The 22,626-nt window shown below is 43.5% G+C and overlaps 1 protein-coding gene across 24 annotated transcripts in view; it reads right to left on the bottom strand.

The window, feature by feature from the left end:
* The window catches only part of nrxn3a (neurexin 3a), a 437,732-nt gene that overhangs the window by 114,534 nt on the left and 300,572 nt on the right, over positions 1–22,626 (bottom strand). For all 24 annotated transcript variants that reach the window (XM_071365150.1, XM_071365152.1, XM_071365149.1 and 21 more), the window contains one exon: positions 7,332–7,513. In XM_071365150.1, coding sequence (XP_071221251.1) covers positions 7,332–7,513 — 182 coding nt within the window. The remainder of the gene's footprint in view (positions 1–7,331; positions 7,514–22,626) is intronic.

The raw sequence follows: 22,626 nt of genomic DNA, 5'->3' as shown, positions 1-22,626 counted from the left end.
ATCCTTACAGACTTCAAGAGCATTTAACCTGCCTCGCTGTGACAAGACTATGACTGTTTGATATCCTCAGTCAGTCTAATGAGGCATCTCCGGTATCTCGGGGTGCCTTGTCATGCTCCCCATAAAAAACAATGGGCTTGGTAGCAATAACTGCAAAGACTTCTGTCTTCATAAAATGTTGAATTGGAAATGCCTTGGTGTCAAACCAACATAATTTATGCCCAAACACAATTTTATACACAAATATTTTTTTATTTTTTTAAAAGGAACAAGATGTGACGGAATGTATTCTCGCCCCTCCCTTTCTCTTTAGATTCTAGCTAAATCAAACCAATCATTTGAAATAAAAACTGTTAGAACTCCTTTCCCGCTTGTCTCCAGTAGGTCTTGTTGCTATTTAGATGGCTAGATAACGACTCCCTTTCACAGTGTACTATATCCTGCTATGGCCCTCATTAGTACGTCTTCCATCTGCCTGCTTTATTCATTCAAATTAATGACAATGTGATGTCTTGTTGTCCTGCTTGGTTGATGTAGATGTACCTCTGATTACTTCCATCAGGGGAGAGAATCAGCTCAGTAAAAACAACACAATAAGTGGGTTTACTCATTAAAATGTCTTTCTATCAATAAATACCTTTGAAGGGAAAATGACATATTTGACATTGAAATGTTAGTTATTTAGGAGACACTCCTATCCAGAGCAATTTACAATAGTGAGTGCATACATTTTCATACTGGTCCCTTGTGGGAATCAAACCCACAACCCTGGCATTGCAAGCACCATGCTCTAGCTACTGAGCCAACGGGGACACATATACATCAGCTATATCTGCATACCTTTAGATCTACTCTACCTAAGGAGCGAGCTGTTTTACAAGACCGCTTGGCAAGTGTCTCACTTGTAGCTAATCTGTTTCTGGAGGAACACACAAAATGATCACATTAAGTTCTTAAATTCTCCTAACACCACCAGCTCGATGAAAACAACAATCAATGTCAGCTAGGTGGTTTAAAAATGAAGTCCGATTTTTCCTTTGGAGTGTGTGCCGTCTAGCTTTCACAATCCCAACACAGAGGGAAACGAACAGTTCTATTACACCTATAATGGCAGCTCTCGTCCCCAGTCGAAACAGCCGTAAAACGGAACAAGCACAGGTAATGTGCTACCTCTCTCCCCTAATGCTGCTGCCAGCTGATAGCAGTGGGAGAGGGCCCGTGGCATATTGATGCGTCTGCAGAGGAGGTTTTCTCCTGATTGAAAATCAACGGGCGAAGTGTAGTTATGCTCCCTGCTGATTAGAACCTATCAACACTATAGATTTCCTGTACACTCTGATCTCTCTGCCTTATAGGATTTTATTGGAACATGTGGGGTGGCGACAGATGTTAGTGTCTGGGCTATTTATCCTTTTTTTCTTGTGTGCGTCCGCTGTCGATACGTGGAGAACGACCAGGTAATGATTCTCAATTCAGAGATTGGACTCCCTTTATTTGGATGGCTATAACTATTTAAAAGTATAGCCTAACCTAATTTAACCACGGTTAACTACAGTAAGTATAGTCCATTTGAGGTTAAAAATAACAAAATAACAAGGAAGAATATACAGACTACATAAATGCAGCAGAAAAAATGCTGTAAATAATTGTCGTTAATAAGAGCTCCACTTAAAGCCAGATTGGATATTTTGCCCGACCACCCATGTAAAAAGTTAAACTCTCAGTGCGAGTAGCAATTTGTAAATACATTTAGTTTGCCGCTAATTATACGCTACCCGGCATGCTGTGCAGCGGTATGGAGGAAGTGAAGACTTTTGTCGTTAATGACTAGAGAGCGTTTCCCCACCAAAAAAGATGCATCTCGGTACAGGGAGCTGCTCCATTAGCAGATTACAGAAGAGAGGGGAGAGGAAGAAAGTGAATAAAAAATCCCTTTACAAATTACTTTTTGTCATCATCAAACTTTCTCCAATTCGTTTTTGAGTTTAGAAGAACGAAAGGGAAAAAGAGGTAAAGTTACAGGCAGAGATTAATTGCTGAACTGGTGAAATACAAATATATCAAGAAGGGAGATAGCCCAAGTGAGATAGGTAGACAGCAAGAGAGAGAAAAAGAAAGAGAGCGAGCGAGAGCGAGAGAGAGAAAGAGAGAGAGAGACAAAGAGAGAGAGAGAGCGAGAGAGAGAGAGAGGAAAGACTCCTTGGCACTGGTTTGTCTAGGCAGATGGCCCATTTGGCTAGAGGAGCAGTCTGGTGACGCCTAATCCTCAGATCGATGAAGACTTTAATCTACAGAGAGACTTTTCATTCTGCCGGAAGAAATATGGCACCACATTACACAGCATTCCTTTGACCTAAGCACATGGGTTCCCCTTGGCTTTGGCCTGCTAAGTTTAGGAAGCGCCAGCCTGCTACCGTAATGAGCTGTGACTCCCAGATGATGAACTGTCATTGGATGAATCAATTCAAGTCGCAAATGTGACTTGTTCAACCAAATTGCACATCTGGATTTCGATCAAACAGGTTCTCTGACCATATGCATGTTGTTGTAACTTAAATGGAGGAATTCTCTACTGAGTCATATTCTCATGCTTGAGGACTCAAAAGCCAAAACGTTCTACGTCGGGCAACTTCCCCCAGATTGAGAGCAGTCCGTTCATCTTACTGTTGACGCAACAGCACGAAGAGAAGACGATCAAAGACAGCCAGAGGTGGAGCACTTTTGGAGATATACAGTATTGTTGCCCTATGAGCCAGCCAGCAAAATGAAGATTAACGAGCGCAGTGAGTAAACACTCTTTGTCTCTTGTTTCTGTCTGAATCCTCTAATTCCTCTATCCAGGTTGCCATTTGAGCAGCCGACATCTGCAACAGTGGATGTGACATGTTTGAAGGACAGTGGATGTGACATTTGCCCAGCCTCAGGGGCCCGCGTGTCCACAACGAGGTGGACCTCCGTCCCTGCTCTCCACAAAGGTCAGAGGATGGACGTTTATCGGGTGAAAATGCCACGTCTTGAGTCAGCCCAAGAGGAACCGACGGCGGTGAACCTGCTAACGCTCCAGAGCCCTGGGGGACAGCAGGGACAATCTGTTGTTTTACCTCACCTCCACTCTCTCTCGCTCTCCTCCTCTCTCTCTCTCTCCACCTCACTCTCCGGTCTTTTCTAGCCAAAGTCAGCATGTCAGGGCTGTGTAGAGGACGAGACCCCAGTCTGTTGCATATGTCCCAGAATAAAACACATGACCAATATCATGGTGTGGAATCATTTCACTTTGTTTAAAGGCCAAAACCATGACACTTGGAACTGCAGGGGGGAAATGGGGAGTGCTTAAAAAATAAAGCTTTTTTTAAATTTTTTATTCAGAGTTCATATACTGTAGATTGAACAACATCTGAATGATTAACTGTCTGAACAAACTGTTTTATAGGTCTTTGTTACTTTAATAATATGTTGTTAATAAGCTAGTATACTTTTGTTTAATGTAGTTTTCAACATGTAAAACAATGCCAAGTTTGAATCAACCCCTATAATGACACACAAGTGTCTCAATTCCCTTAACTGCAGGTTTATGCTCCAGATTTGAGCCGATTTGGCAGGGCCAGTGTTTGTCCGCCCTTCCCCGGGAAAGAGGTCCCAATTTGGGGTGAGGTGGAGCGGGGAGGGAGGGCATGTATGGAGATCTGGTGTGGTGCCATTGCTTTGACCGCCCGTTAAAGCCGGAGGAGTCCCAACAGACCGGACTCAAGAGCCACAATAAAACAGTGGACAGATGGAGAGGGTGAAAGAAAGAAAGAGAGAACGATAGAGAAATGTGTGTGTGGGTACATGTGTTTTTGTGAGTGAGAAAGACAAATTATAGAGGATTTTTCGACCCCATCCATCCCCTTACAGAGAGTGGAGGCATTGAGGCAGCCAGCCATACAGGACAAGGTCAATAATTTATGAACAAATCCAATTAGTTGGAATATACACTACATGACCAAAAGTATGTGGACAGCTGCTCGTGGAGCATCTCATTCCAAAATCCTGGGCATTAATATGAAGTTGGTCCCCCTTTGCTGCTATAACAGCATCCACTCTTCTGGGAAGGGTTTCCACTAGATGTTGGAACATTGCTGCGGGGACTTGCTTCCATTCAGCCACAAGAGCATTAGTGAGGTCGGACTTGCAGTCGGTGTTCCAATTCATCCCAAAAGTGTTTGATGGGAGTTGAGGTCAGGGCTCTGTGCAGGCCAGTCAAGTTCTTCCAAACCGGTCTCGACAAACCAGTTCTGTATGGACCTCGCTTTGTGAAAGGGGGCATTGTCATGCTGAAACAGGAAAGGGCCTTCCCCAACTTCGTCTTGAACGTCATTGTATGCTGTAGCGTTGTATGCTGTACCCTTCACTGGAACTAAGAGGCCTAGCCTGAACCATGAAAAACAGCCCCAGACCATTATTCCTACTCCACCAATCTTTATAGTTGGCACTATGCATTCGGGCAGGTAGCGTTCTCCTGGCATCCGCCAAACCCAGATTTGTCCGTTGGACTGCCAGATGGTGAAGAGTGATTCATCACTCCAGAGAACGTGTTTCAACTGCTCCAGAGTCCAATGGCGTCAAGCTTTAGACCACTCCAGCCGACACTTGGCATTGCGCATGGTGATGTTAGGCTTGTGTGCGGCTGCTCGGCCATGGAAACCCATTTCATGAAGCTCCTGACCAACAGTTGTTGTGCTGACGTTGCTTCCAGAGACAGTTTGGAACTCAGTAGTGTTGTAACCGAGGACAGATGATTTTTAAGCGCTTCAGCACTCGGTGGTCCCGTTCTGTGAGCTTGTGTGGCCTACCACTTCGCGGCTGAGCGGTAGTTGCTCCTAGACGTTTCCACTTCATAATAACAGCACTTACAGTTCAACGGGACAGCTCTAGCAGGGCAGAAATTTGACAAACTGACTTGTTGGAAAGGTGGCATCCTATGACGGTGCCGCGTTGAATGTCGCGGAGCTCTTCACTAAGGCCATTCTACTGCCAATGTTTGCCTATAGGGATTGCATGGCTGCATGCACGATTTTATGCACCTGTCAGTAACGGGTGTGGCTGAAATAGCCTAATCCACTTATTTTAAGAGGTGTCCACATACTTTTTTATATATAGTGTATTAATTCACCAGTGATGATAAAAGCACTGGACAGTGTGAAAAATCACAATGCATTAGACCAATGGAACTGCTTTCATTCTGCCAGGCAACCCATCTATACATGACAGACCAGCACTCCACAAAAAGGGAGAAAGGCAGAGCTCAGTGGTGTAAAGAACTTAAGTAAAAATGCTTTAAAGTAGAACTTAAGTAGTTTTTTGGGGTATCTGTACTTCACTATTTATATTTTTGCCAACGTTTACTTCACTACATTCCTAAAGAAAATAATGTACTTTTTACTCCATACATTTAGCCTGACACACATATTACTCGTTACATGTTGACAGGAAAATGGTCCAGTTCACACAATTATCAAGAGAACATCCCTGGCCATCCCTATTGTCTCTGATCTGGTGGACTCACTAAACATCAAATGCTTCAGTTGTAAATTATGTCTGAGTGCTGGAGTGTGCCCCTGGCTATCCTTAGATAAATAAAAAACAAGAAGATTGTGCCGTCTGGTTTGCTTAATATAAAGAATTTGAATTGGTTTATACTTTTACTTTTGATACCTAAGTACATTTTAGCAACTACATTTACTTTTGATACTTAAGTATACTTAAAACCAAATACTTTTAGACTTGCTCAAGTAATATTTTACTGGGTGACTTTCACTTTTACTTGAGTCATTTTCTATTAAGGTATCTTTACTTTACAAGCTTGTGACTCTACAAACTTGTTGGAAGCACTTGTAGTTTGTTTTGGTTGCGTTTCAGATTATTTTGTGTCCAATAGAAATAAATGGTAAACAATGTATTGTGTCATTTTGGAGTAATTTTTATTATAAATGAGAATATAATATGTTTCTACCATGATTACAGATAATCCTGAATGAATTGTGAATAATAATGAGTGAGAAAGTTACAGAGGGTCAAATATCTTACCCCCAGATACGCTAACCTCTCACCATTATCAATAGGAGGGGAGGTTGGGGTATGACCTTTGACCCTCTGTAACTTTCGCACTCATCATTACTCACAATTCATTCAGGATTATCCGTAATCATGGTAGAATCTACATTCATGTAGAAGTGGTAAGAAACATATTCTATTCTTATGTACAATAAAACTCCAAAACTCCAAAATACATTATTTACCATTAATTTCTATTGGGCACAAAATAATCTGAAACACAACCAAAACAAACTGCAAAGTTTCTAGAGTCACAAGCTTGATGCAGTCATTGCATGCTAGGAATATGTGACCAAATACTAAACTTTGGACTACTTCATTCACAAAAATCTTTAGGGGTGTCAATCATTTTAAACTCTACCTTTATGAAAAATATATATAGTTATTGTTAAACAAAATCTATTTCTCTGAGCAATTGTATTAGTATAAAATAAAATAAATGTAGCTAAAAATTTTGCTGAGTACTTGAATTATTTATGCGTGCGTGTGCGTGTGTGTAAAGCCACTGCCAAGACTAGAAGATCCTTCCGGGGAGAATGAAGGAAATCTAGCATGATGAGATGAGATCAGCACTAACAGGAGGAGAGCCACCGGCGTGCAGACCACTCGCCACACACACACCCCCACACCTGACGTCACTCTGTGTTACTCATAAAACGACATCAAAACACAATAATCTAGAACAGAGAACCACAAAATCATCCACATCATGTGATTAATCTCCTAACCACTGTCCTTTTACTACGTCAGCTCCTCATCGGATATAACCCAACGCAACTCGTATACAGTGGTAGGGATACAGGGTGAGATGAAGAGAGAGAGAGAGAGAGAGAGAGAGAGAGAGAGAGAGAGAGAGAGAGAGAGAGAGAGAGAGAGAGAGAGAGAGAGAGAGAGAGAGAGAGAGACAGAGACAGAGACAGAGACAGAGACAGAGACAGAGAGAGAGACAGAGACAGAGACAGAGACAGAGACAGAGACAGAGACAGAGACAGAGACAGAGACAGAGAGAGAGAGAGAGAGAGAGAGAGAGAGAGAGACAGAGACAGAGACAGAGACAGAGACAGAGACAGAGACAGAGAGAGAGAGAGAGAGAGAGAGAGAGAGAGAGAGAGAGAGAGAGAGAGAGAGAGACAGAGACAGAGACAGAGACAGAGACAGAGACAGAGACAGAGACAGAGACAGAGAGAGAAACAGACATAGAAATAAAAGATACAGAGCAAGAGAAAAGTGCAACTTACGATGTGGAGCATGAGATAGTCTCCCAGACCCGGAGCGCTGTCTATCCGGACCAAGATGCCATCCTTTAGGGAAGTACTGAACCCTATGGTCAGTCTGTCTGTGCGCGTGCTTGGCCTCTCGTTGGCTGGCCAGTTGAACGTAATGAGGCCTCCTCCTTTCCCAAAGATATAAGTCATCCCAGCTGAGGAGAAATAGGAGAGAGAGAGAGAAAGAGAGAGAGGCAGAGGATGAACTAAAAGGCTTTGACAGGAGGAATAGATTTTCAAAGCCAAGTGAGAGTAGGATAATGTGAGCCCATGATCCTACCAAACAATTTTTATTGGAATGTGGGGTTGATTATTGGTGTTTGTCCTTTGTCCTTTTTTGTAAAGAAAGGAATTTCATCAAAATGTTTGTTGAAGAGATATTCTAAGCAAAACATTTTTATGAATACACAAACCACGCACTCCAGAAATGACGATACCAGTGAGCTGTGATGTGTGATGTACACAGCCAAATTACTACACGGCGAAGCACAGGAGCAAAACACTGTTCATTTTTATTAACGACAGCAACCACCGCTCCCCAACCAGCAACCATTTCCCTATCATGACGATAGAGAAAAACTGTAACACTGGCATTCCATTAAAATGTTGGGGACCAAGTAGGCCAAAGACTTTGAAAATATCCATTTTTTGGGGGGGGGGGTAAGTTGTCTAGTTCTGCCTCACCTGGTTCCTGAACCCAAGTCTCACGAGAGGTTTCGGAATGACTAATGTTCTCACCTGGGTCAGATAAGTCGTAATTCACCAGCTGATTTTCTCTATCCCAGACCCCATGGGAAATACTGTGACCTATACAAGTTAAATATAATTCCTTCCAACAGGCAATAGAGATTCTGAGGAATGAATTCTCCATTTCACATGTATTATACATGAAAGAAGAAAGACCCCAGGAGAACGTCTTTAGAGTGGAAATCGAGCAATATTCCAAATGTAATGTGAATTGAGCGAACACAAACACACAGAGATGTACTCTGTTTCTGTAGTTGTAGAGAAGTTCAAATAGTTATTGGGGCGAGAGAGTTCATAGGCATGACTTTTGTGTGTATGCATGTGAGTGTGCGTGTGTGAGCGTATGTGTGTGTGCGCATGCTTGCGTCTTGTGCATGTTTGATGGCATGCATGTGTGTATTCTAAGGCTATGAGGGCCAGCTGGCTCTACCTCTCCCTCTCTAGTTGTGTGTCAAGTAGAACAGCTGGCCCTCAGTGGGAGCATGGCCACATCACATAAACATTTACATAACATTTGCATTTAAGTCCCAGCATTTGCACTTCAGACAGGCCTACTGTAGAGCGCACACTACACAGGGTACATATACTATTTACAAAGTATCAATGCATCAGAACGCAGTAGGCGTTGCAAATATATCACTCATCTCTTCTCACAGTCCATCATAATCAAGAAAGCTCCTACAATACACCGTCGATGGTCTTATTTGACTTCTGATGGTTAAATAAGCAGCACCAGGCATGCCTCAGTTCTTCTCTTTCCATTGGGGGATTTGGTTGACCTGTGATACTGAATAATATATGCAATCATTACTCAATTAATTAATGAAGAACCATTTGGCTTCAGAAGTGCCCTTGCAGCCTTGTTGAGGGGTGATTCAGAGGTTAAGCAATATATACTTTCCAGCTGCAAAAGACGAAAGAGAGACCGTTTGATGGAGGCAAGATGTTGAATTTTGAGACTTTGCAGTGTACATGTCAAAACCACATATCTTCTGTTGATGGCATGGAGCAGTTTGATAAAAAATGTAGTGGAATTTTGTTTCACCTCAAGCGCAGCAATTTGACTCAACAAGAACTGCAACGCTGCTGAGTTTTCCCGCTAAAACAGTTTCCTGTGTGTATCAAGAATGGTCCACCACTGAAGGACATCCAGCTAACTTGACACAACTGTAGGAAGCATTGGCATCAACATTGCACCTTGTAGAGTCTGTGCCACGACGAATTGAGGCTGTTCTGAGGGCAAAAGGAGGTGCAACTCAATATAAGGAAGGTGTGTAATGTTTGGTACAGTCAGCTTAGTATAAAGTACGGTTTTAATAGAAAGTGGTCAAAGGGAGTTACATAATTTTAGATAGATTGGTAGATGGATAGATAAACCAGCATCAGGTGGCAGCGATGGAACATCATAAACCAGATTATGAAATAATAAAAAGTCTGTGGGCTCCATCTGATTAAGACAACACAGCATGGCCATTTCCCATCCTGCTGCCCCGCAGAAATGCATGATGGGATTGGCCTGAGCCCAGGCCCAGGCGGTGATGGTCTTGCCAGCATTGGGGTGAGACGCTGTGCCAAAGATGATCTAGTATATTGACAAAATAGCCGAGTGACCGCTCTAACAATGGAAATGCATGTCCTTAATGATTTTAGGCAGGCGAGATCAGGTGGGACCATTCTAGCCAATGAGAAGGCAGACACGTGCGCGAACAACAGGCACAACTGAGTTGTTTTCTCTAAGTTGCCGGAATGCCACACGCATCCACTTATATCTGTATATTTGAAACAGCATAAACATTATGAAACTTCTATTAGATCAAATAAGCCTCCCGTAATTCAGCACTCTCATATAGACCACCACACAAAAACGGGCTTCTCTCACGAGGACAGATTTTGGGCAGAGTAAATCCTCTCGCTTCCCCTCTTCCTCTCTGGCTGTACCCTATGACTGGCTGCTCCATGGCTGATATACTTATCTTGTTCTCATTAAGAGGAAGTCCAGTCACTGTTACTAGTAAAATATTCTGCATGAAAGATAGCTGAAAAAGAAGAATGGGTATTTACGGTTTTCTACTCGAACGCCATAATTAACTGATGTGTGACGGTACTCTAATAAACTGTCCAAGAATGGGTCGGGAGATCTTCTATTGGAATGATCATTGTACAGTATTTCACTGACTGAATGAATAAGGATCTCAAAACCCTTCATCATGCTTATAGAAAAGAGAGTTAGATAACTCCACTCAGAGTTACGCAAGCGGGGATAAAGTGCATTATCAATAATTGAGCTTAGGAGTGACTGTGACTCTTGGCGTTCTTATCAGAATCAGAGAGGGGGATTACTTAGACATCTTAAGATGTGTCACACGATGGCAAGACGTATTTAGAAGATCCACTTCACAAAGACCAACAAAAATATAAGAGGCAACATCATCGTGAGCTAATTTCAAGTTTCAACAAACTTTTTCAATTAGTTCAAATACACTTTTCCCAAATGACAGCAAGTTGTTTTAGCATTTAGACACCGACCTAGACACGCAATGACGCAGACGCTTTTTAAAACAATGAAAGATCCGAAAAGTGCCTTCCTTTGTGCATATTGATGAGCATGATTCATTTTCTTCATAACGCATTCCAGGTATGCGCGTAAATTAATAATGTGGCAGAACTTTTTTTTTTAAAGAAGAGAAGATGGCCTGAACCGCTAACAGCTCCACAAAAGAGGTTCTCTTTTCAACGCGACGACGTGTGAACCTGTAATTGAATAATATGGCTTTAAAACGACTAATGGGTATAGTCAGAGAAACCTGACAGGCGATTCAGTTTGGAAGACAGCTCCCCGAGAAAAGAAGACAAGACCGATGGTTTGGTTTGAATTTCCATGAACTGATGCAAAGACTGGATAATGGCTTTCTAAGAATTGTTCTAAAAAGAAATGCACCACTTATGGTTTCAATGTAATGTTCTGTGACGATCTGCGCTGAGAGTCGGGAAGCAAGTTCAGGGAGTGCGTGTTTTAATAAATAAACGCAACATCATTCAAAACAAGAAAACACTAACAGCACACAGACATGAAACAGAAACAATAACGCCTGGGGAAGGAACCAACGGGAGTGACATATATGGTGAAGGTAATCAGGGAGGTGATGGAGTCCAGGTGAGTCTGATGACACGCAGGTGCGCGTAACGATGGTGAGCAGCCTGGTGACCTAGAGGCAGGAGAGGGAGCACACATGACAGTACCCCTTCCCCGACGCGTGGCTCCTGCCGCAGGACGCCGACCAAAATGACGATCCCGGGGATCAGGAGCGGACCAGTCACCTCCGCTGAGGCGCGGGAAACTTGTCAATCCGGCTGAGACGCAGGAGCATGATGACCTAGAGCGCCGGAGAGAGAGCATACGTGACGGTACCCCCTCCCCAGCGTGTTCGGCTCCAGCCACAGGACGCCAATCAAAGGGACAATCCCAGGGATCAGGAGCAGACCGGTTACCCCTGCTGATGCGCGGGAATCTGTTGCCGGCTGGGGCACGGGAACCTGACAGACCGGTTGAGGCAGGGGAGCCTGACGATCTGGCTGAGGCATGAGAGCCTGACGAGCCGGTGGAAGCAGGGGAGCCTGGCGATCCGGCGAAGGCATGAAAGCCTGACGAGCCGGCTGAGGCAGGGGAGCCTGGCGATCCGGCAGAGGCATGAGAGCCTGACGAGCCAGTGGAGGCAGGGGAGCCTGGCGATCTGTCTGAGGCATGAGAGCCTGTAGCGGCTCCAGGACACAACGTCATTCCCACTGAAATAAATAAATAAATAAAAACTTCCTGATGCTTCCCTTAGGTGAGGCATTATTCTGTACCGATGTGCGCTGAGAGTCGGGAAGCAAGTTCAGGGAGTGCATATTTTAATAAATAAACACAACATAATACAAAACAAGAAACACTAACAGCACACAGACATGACACACCAACGGGAGTGACATATATAGTGAAGGTAGTAATCAGGGAGGTGATGGAGTCCAGGTGAGTCTGAAGACGCGCAGGTGCGCGTAATGATGGTGACAGGTGTGCGCCATAACGAGCAGCCTGGTGACCTAGAGGCCGGAGAGGGAGCACATGTGACATGTTCTGACCCAGAGCAAAAGCTTTACCACCATCACCCCATACTACATTTGATCAAAACCTGGCATTCGATTCCAATAAAACCACCATAGTTTTCTTCTCTGTTGAAGGCCAGAGGTGTTTACTTACGTCTCAGCATTGCCTTTATCCAACCCGGAGGGTTGCCAGTTCAAATCCCAGATGTGACTGGAAATATCTTGTGGAAGGTGAGCTGGCAACCAAAGGGTTGCTAATATCAAAGACGCCTAGATGCCACTGTCTGTCGTTGTGCCCTTGAGCAAGGAACTTTACCCCCACAACAACAGCGCCCATCACTCTCCTTCTTGGTCAAATAGCCCTTACACAGCCCAGAGGTGTGTTGGGTCATTGTCCTGTTGGAAAACAAATTGTAGTCCCACTAAGCGCAAACAAGATGGGATGGCGTATCACTGGAGAATGATGTGGTAGCCATGCTGGTTAAGTGTGCCTTGAATTCTAAATAAATCACAGACCACGTCAACAGCAAAGCACCCCCACACTTCATGCTTCATGGTGGGAACCACACATGCGGAGATCATCCGTTCACCTACTCTGTGTCTCACAAAGAAACCAAAAATCTCAAATTTGGACTCATCAGAGCAAAGGACAGATTTCCACCGGTCAAATGTCCATTGCTCGTGTTTCTTGGCCCAAGCAACTCTCATCTTCTTATTGGTGTCCTTTGGTAGTGGTTTCTTTGCAACAATTCGACAATGAAGGCCTGATTCACGCAGTCTCCTCTGAACAGTTGATGTTGAGATGTGTCTGTTACTCTGTGAAGCATTTATTTGGGCTGCAATCTGAGGCTGGTAATGAACTTATCCTCTGTAGCAGAGGTAACTGGGTCTTCCTTTCCTGTGGCGGTCCTCGTGAGAGCCAGTGTCATCATAGCGCTTGAGGGTTTTTGCGACTACACTTAAAGACACTTTCAAAGTTCTTGAAATATTCCGGATTGACTGACCTTCATGCCTTCAATTAATGATGGACTGTCGTTTCTCTTTGCTTATTTGAGCTGTTCTTGCCATAATATGGACTTGGTATTTTACCAAATAGGGCTATCTTCTGTATACCAACCCTAACTTGTCACAACACAACTGATTGGCTCAAATGTATGAAGGAAAGAAATTCCACAAATGATCTTTTACCAAGGCACACCTGTTAATTGAAATGCATTCCAAGTGACTACCTCATAATGCTGGTTGAGAGAATGCCAAGAATGTGCAAAGCTGTCATCAAGGCAAAGGGTGGCTACTTGGAAGAATCTCAAATATAAAATAGATTATGATTTGTTTAACACTTTGTTGGTTACTAAATGATTCCATATGTGTTATTTCATAGTTATGATGTCTTCACTATTATCCTACAATGTATAAAATAGTAAACATTAACAAAAACCCTAGAATGGGTAGGTGTGTCCAAACATTTGACTGGTACTGTATGTGTATATGTGTGTATTTCGGAGAGGTTGGGTTAACAGAGGAAGTTGAATTTCAGTCGGACCTTCTGTGCAATTGACCAATAAAGTGATCTTCATCTCGTCATAGTGGTTGAAATTATGTTCCATATTTGTCCGAATTAAGGTGTCAATAACTCACGCACAAACACACAAGCCTGCGCGTCATAGCACACTCGACCTCATGCATGTAAGATGAGAGCGTGTGGTGGTTTGCTCTGATCTACTCAAGATCATATCAGATTCTTTACCATTCTACACGCCGCTCATCTCATATACGATATGAAAACGGTACACACACACACACACACACACACACACACACACACACACACACACACACACACACACACACACACACACACACACACACACACACACACACACACACACACACACACACACACACACACACACACACACACACACAGCCATGTACGCACGCAGATATGCACACAGACAAGCCATCACTTGTATACATACATATGTTCACTTGCCTCCACGGATACACACAAACACAAAAACACACACACTCACACTCCGAAAGACAGACTTTCCAAGAAATAGCAATCTGCACACGTGGACACACACACGCACACACAATCCCAGATCTCATACAGTTTCTAAAATGGAAAGCTTTAAGCAGTTCAAGCCCCCCATGGGATGATCTTGAGAGAGGAGCAGAAGTATTGTGAGAGAGTCGAGGGCTTTGACATCTATCAGCTGAGCAATTGGATTCCAGATCTTCTTAGATAAGAGACTGATTGGAGTGGGAGTTTAGTGGTGAGAGATAGAGGGAGAGATGGAGAGAGAGAGAGAGAGAGAGAAAGAGAGAGAGAAAGAGAGAGAGAGAGAGCCTGACGACAGTGCGACAAACATCCGTCTCCCCCACCTTCACAAAGCCAACCATTTTGCCATTTATCAGCAGTTAACACGATTACATTAAGACTGATGCATGGAAATTAGGCCAATTAGTTAGATATAAACCCAGCTAAAATCAAAGGGAAACTGAGCGACGAACCATAGAGTGATGCCAAATCAAACGTAAGCTTCCTGTACTATTACCCACTGTTGATCACTGGTATGTGGGCCAGAGCTGTGGTCAATTCTATTTCATTTCCTTGGAACTCAGCTTGGAAATCTCTCCATAGCAGAGTTGGGGTCAATTCCATTTCAATTCCAGTCAGTGGAATTTAACATGGAGTATTCCTATTGAGCTGTAATGCCATTCCTGAGTTGACACGAGGTTACTTTGGATGAATTGGGATGAATGACCCTAACTCTCATTACCAGTCCTGTAGGTGGGTTGATATCACCATGAATAAACAGCAGAGGAACCATCTTTCAGGCACTGATGATTACATATGGCAGTTATGTACTGCTTGTTGTGCACAGCATGTCTCTTCCCGGGAGTTATTCCTCTCCTCCTTCCCCCCTTTTCTGCTGTCACACTGTGACTACAGGGGAGTAACGTTACGGCTCAGAGCGACGGGGAATGAAGATACCGCTCGGAGAGCGAGGGAGGAAAGGGAGGGGAGAGGAGGTGGAGGGGAGAAAGAGCTAGATTGGAGGGGAGGGTACAGCTGAGCAATATCAAAAGTGTCACCGTGTGGTGTAGCATCGCAGCTGGTGAAAATGGGATAAACTGGGGAGGCAGAGAGGAGAGATGGGATTTTGATAGAGCCTGTTTTGTAGACGCCACCTTTAGACCTCAAAAGAACATCATTTTCAAAGAAACTTTGCCCACAGTTCTCTGAGGTGTGCTTCCCCACGACCGGGGGGGGGGTTGCGGGGCTGGGCTGGGCTGACGGACCACAGCTACCAAAGTACAGAGACTGACAGAATTCATGAGGAGAGATGACTTATGCACAAATTGAGGAGGGGGGGTAAGACTTGTACAATGAGGAGAGAGACACTCATCACGTGTACCACAGAACTTTTCAAGGGACCCGTCTTTCATGTGAAATAGATCACTGATTTGATGATGAAAACATCATAGTTACAGTATGTATATCATTCATCATATATATCAAATCAAAGTCTCCAGTTATAGTATTCGATGTAAGTTAAGTGTGGGAGCTGTGTCTTGCTGACCCACAGAATGCCAGATAACCTGGTCTGGCTTTGACAAGGCTGAGTACCAGACAAAAGGAGTCATTGATACACAACCCTTAGTTGTGATCATTTCTCAGATGGCGTAGTCAGCTTGGGACCGTTTCTTTTGTTTACACATTGTGGAGTCCAACAGCTTGCCGGGCCATCTGTAGGAAATGGCTGTGAGGACCGGGGAGACCTAAGGGAGGTTGGCGAGATAGCCGGGGCTGCAGTACAATGTGCCGTTTCAGCATCTCCTTCATCCAATTGTTTGCAGTTTGTTTGGTTCTTTGGGGACTTACAAAATTGTATTCCTTTTAAAAATAGGGACCATTGAAAAGAGGGATAGCTTACATGCCACATGAAAATGCCATGGCGGCAGGTAGCCTAGTGGTTAGAGCGTTGGACTTTGGTTTCTTACTGCATTCGCGTAACAGGCAGGCTCCTCATATGGCAGATGGTTAGAGCGTTGGACTAGTTAACCGAAAGGTTGCAAGATCGAATCCCTGAACTGACAAAGTAAAAATCTGCCCCTGAACAAGGCAGTTAACCCACTGTTCCTAGGATGTCATTGAAAATAAGAATTTGTTCTTAACTGACTTGCCTAGTTAAAAAAATATACTAAATCTTATACAATCAGAAAGAAAAAACAATATATATATGAATATATATTAGGGCGGGCTGTTGCAGTGACCATATTACTGCCACACTGGCAGGCATGAGTCATGACCTCAGTCAAATTCCTGTGACTGTTGAGTCACTATAATCTCCTTTTATGCACTCTGGTCACTCTTGGCCTGGTACTCAGGTCTCTATTGTCCCTCTAACCACTCTGACATCAATGCAAATGCAATGAAAATCACATCAAACACAAAATCAAAACAGTATCATGCTTTAAAAACGCACCTCACTGTAATAGATCAATTTGAAGAAAGAAGTTCAACAACAGGTTGAAACTGAGTGGAAAACAGGGTCGTTGTGGATGATGTTGGATGAATTCAAAACAACCATACACATATTACAGCTTATGCATACGCAATGATTGCGCCATTATACAATACACAGTTTAATAGCCTACCGCATATTACGCAGGCAGAAAAAACACCCAAAAAACCATAGATTTAAGATATCTTTGGTACATAATTGGTCTAGACTATATTCTAAAAATGAAACAAATTCTAGTATTGGACTTTGAGTGTGGACTGTATTATGATGCATACTGGATGGTCTGGTAACCTTACGCTACGCTCCAAACATTTTATACGTGAGTCTGGGAGAGAACATATAGGACTACAGTAGACGATAATGTTGGTTAATTGACTGTGCATGGCGGCTTACAGAGTTAACCTACAATGAACGTTTGTATTTGATTTTGAATAGCCTAGTAATAGGGCTTTTTTTCTCATTTTAATAGGCTGACACAGTACCTTCAGCCACATAATATCTCACCAACGTGCGTTTCCATCTCCTCTTTCTCCTTCATTCCTTTCTCGTGAGAGGGACTGTCAACGGTTTAATGAAATATGTTTAGTTGTGCAAACATGTTGCTATCGATGTTCCCGAACAGATTTCACTTGGTTTACCAAATGAAGCACTGGGTAGCTACAAGAACAGCGTTAGAGAGGCCATGGCATAGAGAGTTTGGCCGGAATATCACCTATCGCGAAGCAAAAGGCTGAATGGTCCTGAAACAGTGGAAAATGCGTGGAATGAAATACGTCTTCTTATAAGGCCAGACATTTCTATACGCAATCCCGTTTGAAAGCAGAGTTTTGATGGTTGCCACTAAAATGAGGAGGATCCTAGCCTATTTATTTCTCAGCTGCTTATATTAAGCACATGCTCTGTTCTGCATAATTGAAAAATGAACCAAGGGAACGCAGCCTCCATTCGCTATTCGAGTGCATATCTTTTTTACCCTGCCCCTGTTCCTGCCCATTTGATAATGGTCCATTCCAAATCGGAACTACTTTTACATATCAGTAAAAATGTCAGATTAAATTGAGAATAAATAGTCTGATGGGTGAAAATATGATCACTTAATGAGAGAACAGCGTGTGCAGCCCGAGGCAAGGAACAGAGCGCAAACTTTCAATTGCCCATAGTGGCATCATGCAGCCCAAATACAATATGTTTTGATTTCTAAGACAAATTATGAGGTTTGGCTCATTCACAACTAAAGTTGCCAAATAACTCTAAATCTAGCTCATAGGACCTGTTTCAAATGATTACTTTTACACTCAACATAGCCCTTTCATATCGTATCCAACTCGTTCTGGAATAGGAAAAATAGATTTTCTATTTTATTCAGCTTATATTCTTATTACTATAAAATCATATAATATAAAATAACGGCACTTCTAAGCAAATTTGGTCTGCTAAATGAACTAGCCTACAGCCTATGGCAATGGCGCATGGCCAAATAACATACAGTATGACAGAATCCGAGCCCGAGGGTTTAGTAGTCACATGCACAGGGTTGCAGGTGTGATCGCAGTGTACAGTGAAAATCCAACATGCAGGACAAAATTTTAAACAATTATGAAAATGGTAAGAAAAAAAGAAAAAAAAGAAACAGAAATAGCACTAAATACATAATACCAACTTTGGCAGTGGTGACTAAATAACAGCTGTGGCTGACTCATATTCCGTTCTTCTGAAATAAATGTTATTCAAATCATAATGTTTATTTAGACCTGCCTAAACTAAATAATGGATTTATTGTGAGGGTGTATACTAAATTGATTTCTTAAATGGTTTTTATGTAGCTGTTCCAAAGTGGCTTGTATGGTGGAAGCCTGGAGATGCTAAACGTGTTAATGTTAATTAACGGTCAATTACCGTGAGACCGGCAGTAATTTGCATGACAATAACCCGCTGACAACATTTCACAGAGCTAAATAACAAGTCTGCACAAATATGACATTTGGCAAGTGTACTGTGGATCCGAACTCACACACGTGTTTGCACAGATGTAGGATACGCCTTCAGACTACAGGTAATGAGATCAAACAGTCTCGAGGGCAGAATGACATCAGGGGCCACGGGAATCATTGCTACAGCTCGCACTGCCATCTGCACAAGACAGCTTCTATGACAGAGGAGTCAATTGGCCGGGGGTGGTTGGCCTGATAGCTGGGCCACAGTCAGAGCACAATGTGCTATTTCAGTGGATTCTCAGTCCGCAGGCAGGCAGCGAGGCTACCCTGGGACAGCATAACTGCTGCTGTCATGGCTTCCCTGCGTCTGCGTGGCTAATCAACAATAGGTGGTTTGTAATGGACCGTGGCCTGCCTTGAAGTCCCTTCCGAAGCAGCTGGAACCGGTTTGCTCGGTGTGTGAGCGACTGTCAGCAATTCCACTGCAGGAAATGCAGTAGTGGAGTCTGATGTTCTCTAAGGTAGCCTACTGTTACCGTAAAGACAGACACATGAGGTGTAGTGGATGTATTAATACCATAGACATAACTGCTGGTAAAGTTGACTGCTGATCAGATACTGCAAGTAAACTCCAAAGACTGGTGGGTGCTTTAGAGGGGTTGTTAAGGAGCATCTCTCTAGTCAGTGGCTTTTGAAGGTGGGATGTTGGACAGAGGAATGAGATGGGTGGATTCTAGTATTGGTACAGTACCCACCCCCCACCACCAGCCTTTTCAATGTAAAGGACTTTGAGCGGCTGGACAAATAATATGTGATCCAGTAACAGAGATGGGGAGCAGAGTGACATGGTCGGAGACTTTGGGATAGTTAACGGATCACCGTAAGGTTCAATCCCATCACCACGGAAACATGAGTGACAGGGAAGGTCAGAGTTCCGAGTGTTCTGAGGTGACGCAAGATTCCCCTCCTTTCAGAAGGAGCCTTCAAACGGAAAAATGATTTTCAGATGAAGAGGAGGGTGGAAAAGGGGGGATAATTTATGAGGGGAGATATGAACTGGTGATCTGGTGAAGTCGCCCACGTCTCACAGGTAACTGACAGAGGAAAGGCTTTGCGCTGTGGAGACTGGACACAACGAGAACAGAGAGAGGTGAAAAGGGAGAAAGACGGAGAGGTCGGAGAGAAAAGCAAACAACACTTCGAGACTCATCTCTGCATCACCATCCAATAATGTTCAAACGCAATCGATCCATGTGAAAAAGGAAACATTACTGCATGTTGGCTAACCGAACCTGTTTGAAGATGTCTAGTTTATATCTGGTCATTCTGTGACAGGTAGACTTTCACACTAATCACCACAATCACTGCTAGAAAAATAAAACCATTTCCACTTGTATTAAAAGTGGCCAAATCACTTAAACCTAGCTTTAGGCTTAAATTTATTCCCTCTTAGGAAAGACTTCAAACACCTGGCGGGGAATCACGCCATTAGCATTTCCGTAGCACCGCTAGCCCCGACACCCCATCGCAGTGTGACACTGATTGTTCACCCCAGATAATTGGCCATTACTTCTACTTTTGTGCTCGTATTCCCGCCTGTGATTTGATAAGGTTATATCAAGACAAATAGCACAATTTACAGGGAGCCATTTCGCCCCAAAAATTATTGAGAAATGTACTTGAGCTGGGGTTATTTTTTTCTCCCTCCCTCTAAAGCGTGTCCATTTTAAGCGTTCGGTAATGAAATAAAAACGGATTTAACTTTCTGCGGGCTCTTAAAAATGGGATTTATTTTATCAGAGGGGACCAATAATGGCTGATATCACACTGTGATAATATCGCAAAGGTTTTCCAATTAGTTTCAATAGGAACAATCTGTGTTTTGACATTTTTCTCAAAGACAAAAAAAACGTACCGGCATAGAAGACAAGGCGATAACCTCGTCCATAGAGGGGACTTTCTGTCTGAGATGTCGACAGCTATAAAAAGATGGATCTTGGCCTTTAATGTAATCTGGAGTATCAGTAATGTGTGACTTAATGGTCATTGTCTCCTGGCCTTTGTGGCCTCGCTCTGTAATGTAACATAAATCCTCATTAGAGAGAACCTTTCTGGGTGTATTAGGGCCTCACACTCAGACGACTTTCTTGGTCGTTGTCAGCAGCTTTCTTAGCCAGCTTGTGTAGAAAGTGTTGTGTGTATGTGGGAGGACTTGATGTGTTGTCTGGTCAGCCTGACCTCTCTGTATGTCTCATGTAAACTGTCAGGCTGTGTGGAGAGGTGAAAAGGGTTCAGCCATGATGGGGCTGTGTGCAAATGCTTTTCCATATCTGATGAGGACTGCAAATTCTGAAATATTGAACCTGAGACAATGGACTCTCTGTTTTAGGGCATATTACTTATCATCGTCTTGCCATGAAATGATTAATTGATCCAACATGCTTTTGAGAGCTTTCAGTCCAAATGTAAGGCCAATCATATCACTTTCGAAAATATGGGTGACAAAGGGAGAAGAAATTATCGATTGATAGAACCTGAAGTGCAAAGCTCTGTTAGCTTGTTTATAGCGATCCAAACCTCTGTAGACTGTTAGCTATGTTGGTTATCGTCACTTCAATAGGAATATAATTTATGGGGAAACTAACTGGGGCAGTGAGAGGGAGAACGAAAGAGAGTGAGGGCGAGAGAGAGAGAGAGAAAGAGAGAGGAAAAGCAAGAGAGAGACACAATGAGGGAGAGGAGCAAAAGAGGGACAGATTTAGAGAGAAAGTGAGAGATAAAGAGATAGAGGGACTGATGAGGAGTGAGGGGTAGAGAGAGGAGAAACTGAGATATTTGACAATGCAGATCTAATCCTACTACTGTGTGAGTCATACAGACTAGTGTACTGGATCCTCTCTCTCTCGGACTCAACATGGATCAGAGGGTCTGTGTAAATCCATCTGATGTTTATCGTATCTAACATGAGATGCCGCTCCTCTTCTCACTTGTCTTCCTATATGGTGTGTGTAAGATGGAACTCCTATTGTGTGCCGTGACATGGGGGAACACCACAGTTGTTCCAGATCTTTATAACCCCTTTCTCTTCAAATGTACCATTATACAATACAGACAGGGGCAGGTTAAGTCAGGGATGTTGCATTGAAACTGATGAACAGTGTTTGTGTGTCCTAGGATGCTCACCGGTGGCTCCTGCTAACTGTTAACCCTTTGCACACACGTGCACACACACCCACACGCAGTTACTCACACATCAGCTTTTGTCAACCTGGTGTGAAGAATATTGGAGAGAAAGAAAATAGAGAGGGAAGGGGGAGAGAGAAAAAGGTAGAGCAGAAAGATTGAGAAAGAGAGAGAGAGTGAGAAGGTAGGCCAGAGGTAATGTGGTGTGTTAGCCCCTGATAGCGCTGGTCTTTGTTTGGCCTCCGCTCTCCTCAACAACAATGACTACTGCCGCAGTGGATGAGCACACCTGAGTGTGTGTGTGTGTGTGTGTGTGTGTGTGTGTGTGTGTGTGTGTGTGTGTGTGTGTGCGCATGCGTGTAAAATGCGCATTTGTGTGAGTCTCTTCTGTTCCTCTCTTGCTCTCTCTCGCTCTTCCCCCACTCTCTTTCTCTCTCGCTCTCTTCCCCCACTCTCTTGCTCTTCACTCTCTTTTGTGTGAAATAAGTCACTCTGCTAAACCTCTTTCCCTTTGAAGATGTGTTTAGAAGAAAGGGATGAAAGGAAATTAAAGAAAGGAGGAATGGCACATGAAAGGAGGAAAAACTGTTTTGCACTGGCAATTCATCCGGGGGAAAAACGGCAGGCGGTGCTTTGGACTGTGAATAAAACATTGACTATATGACACAAGTCTTCTAGGGACAGAGGCAGACGGCAGCAAACAAACACGAGCACTGTGATTAGTTCTGCTCATCCTTCTGCTTGGGAGCCAGCCTGATTTGACACAGAGAGTTGGGAGTGTAAAGG

The sequence above is a fragment of the Salvelinus alpinus genome, chromosome 25, assembly GCF_045679555.1.
Source record: "Salvelinus alpinus chromosome 25, SLU_Salpinus.1, whole genome shotgun sequence".
Lineage (NCBI taxonomy): Eukaryota > Metazoa > Chordata > Actinopteri > Salmoniformes > Salmonidae > Salvelinus > Salvelinus alpinus.
Note: the sequence above shows the minus strand (reverse complement) of the source record. Positions and strands in the feature narration are given on the sequence as shown.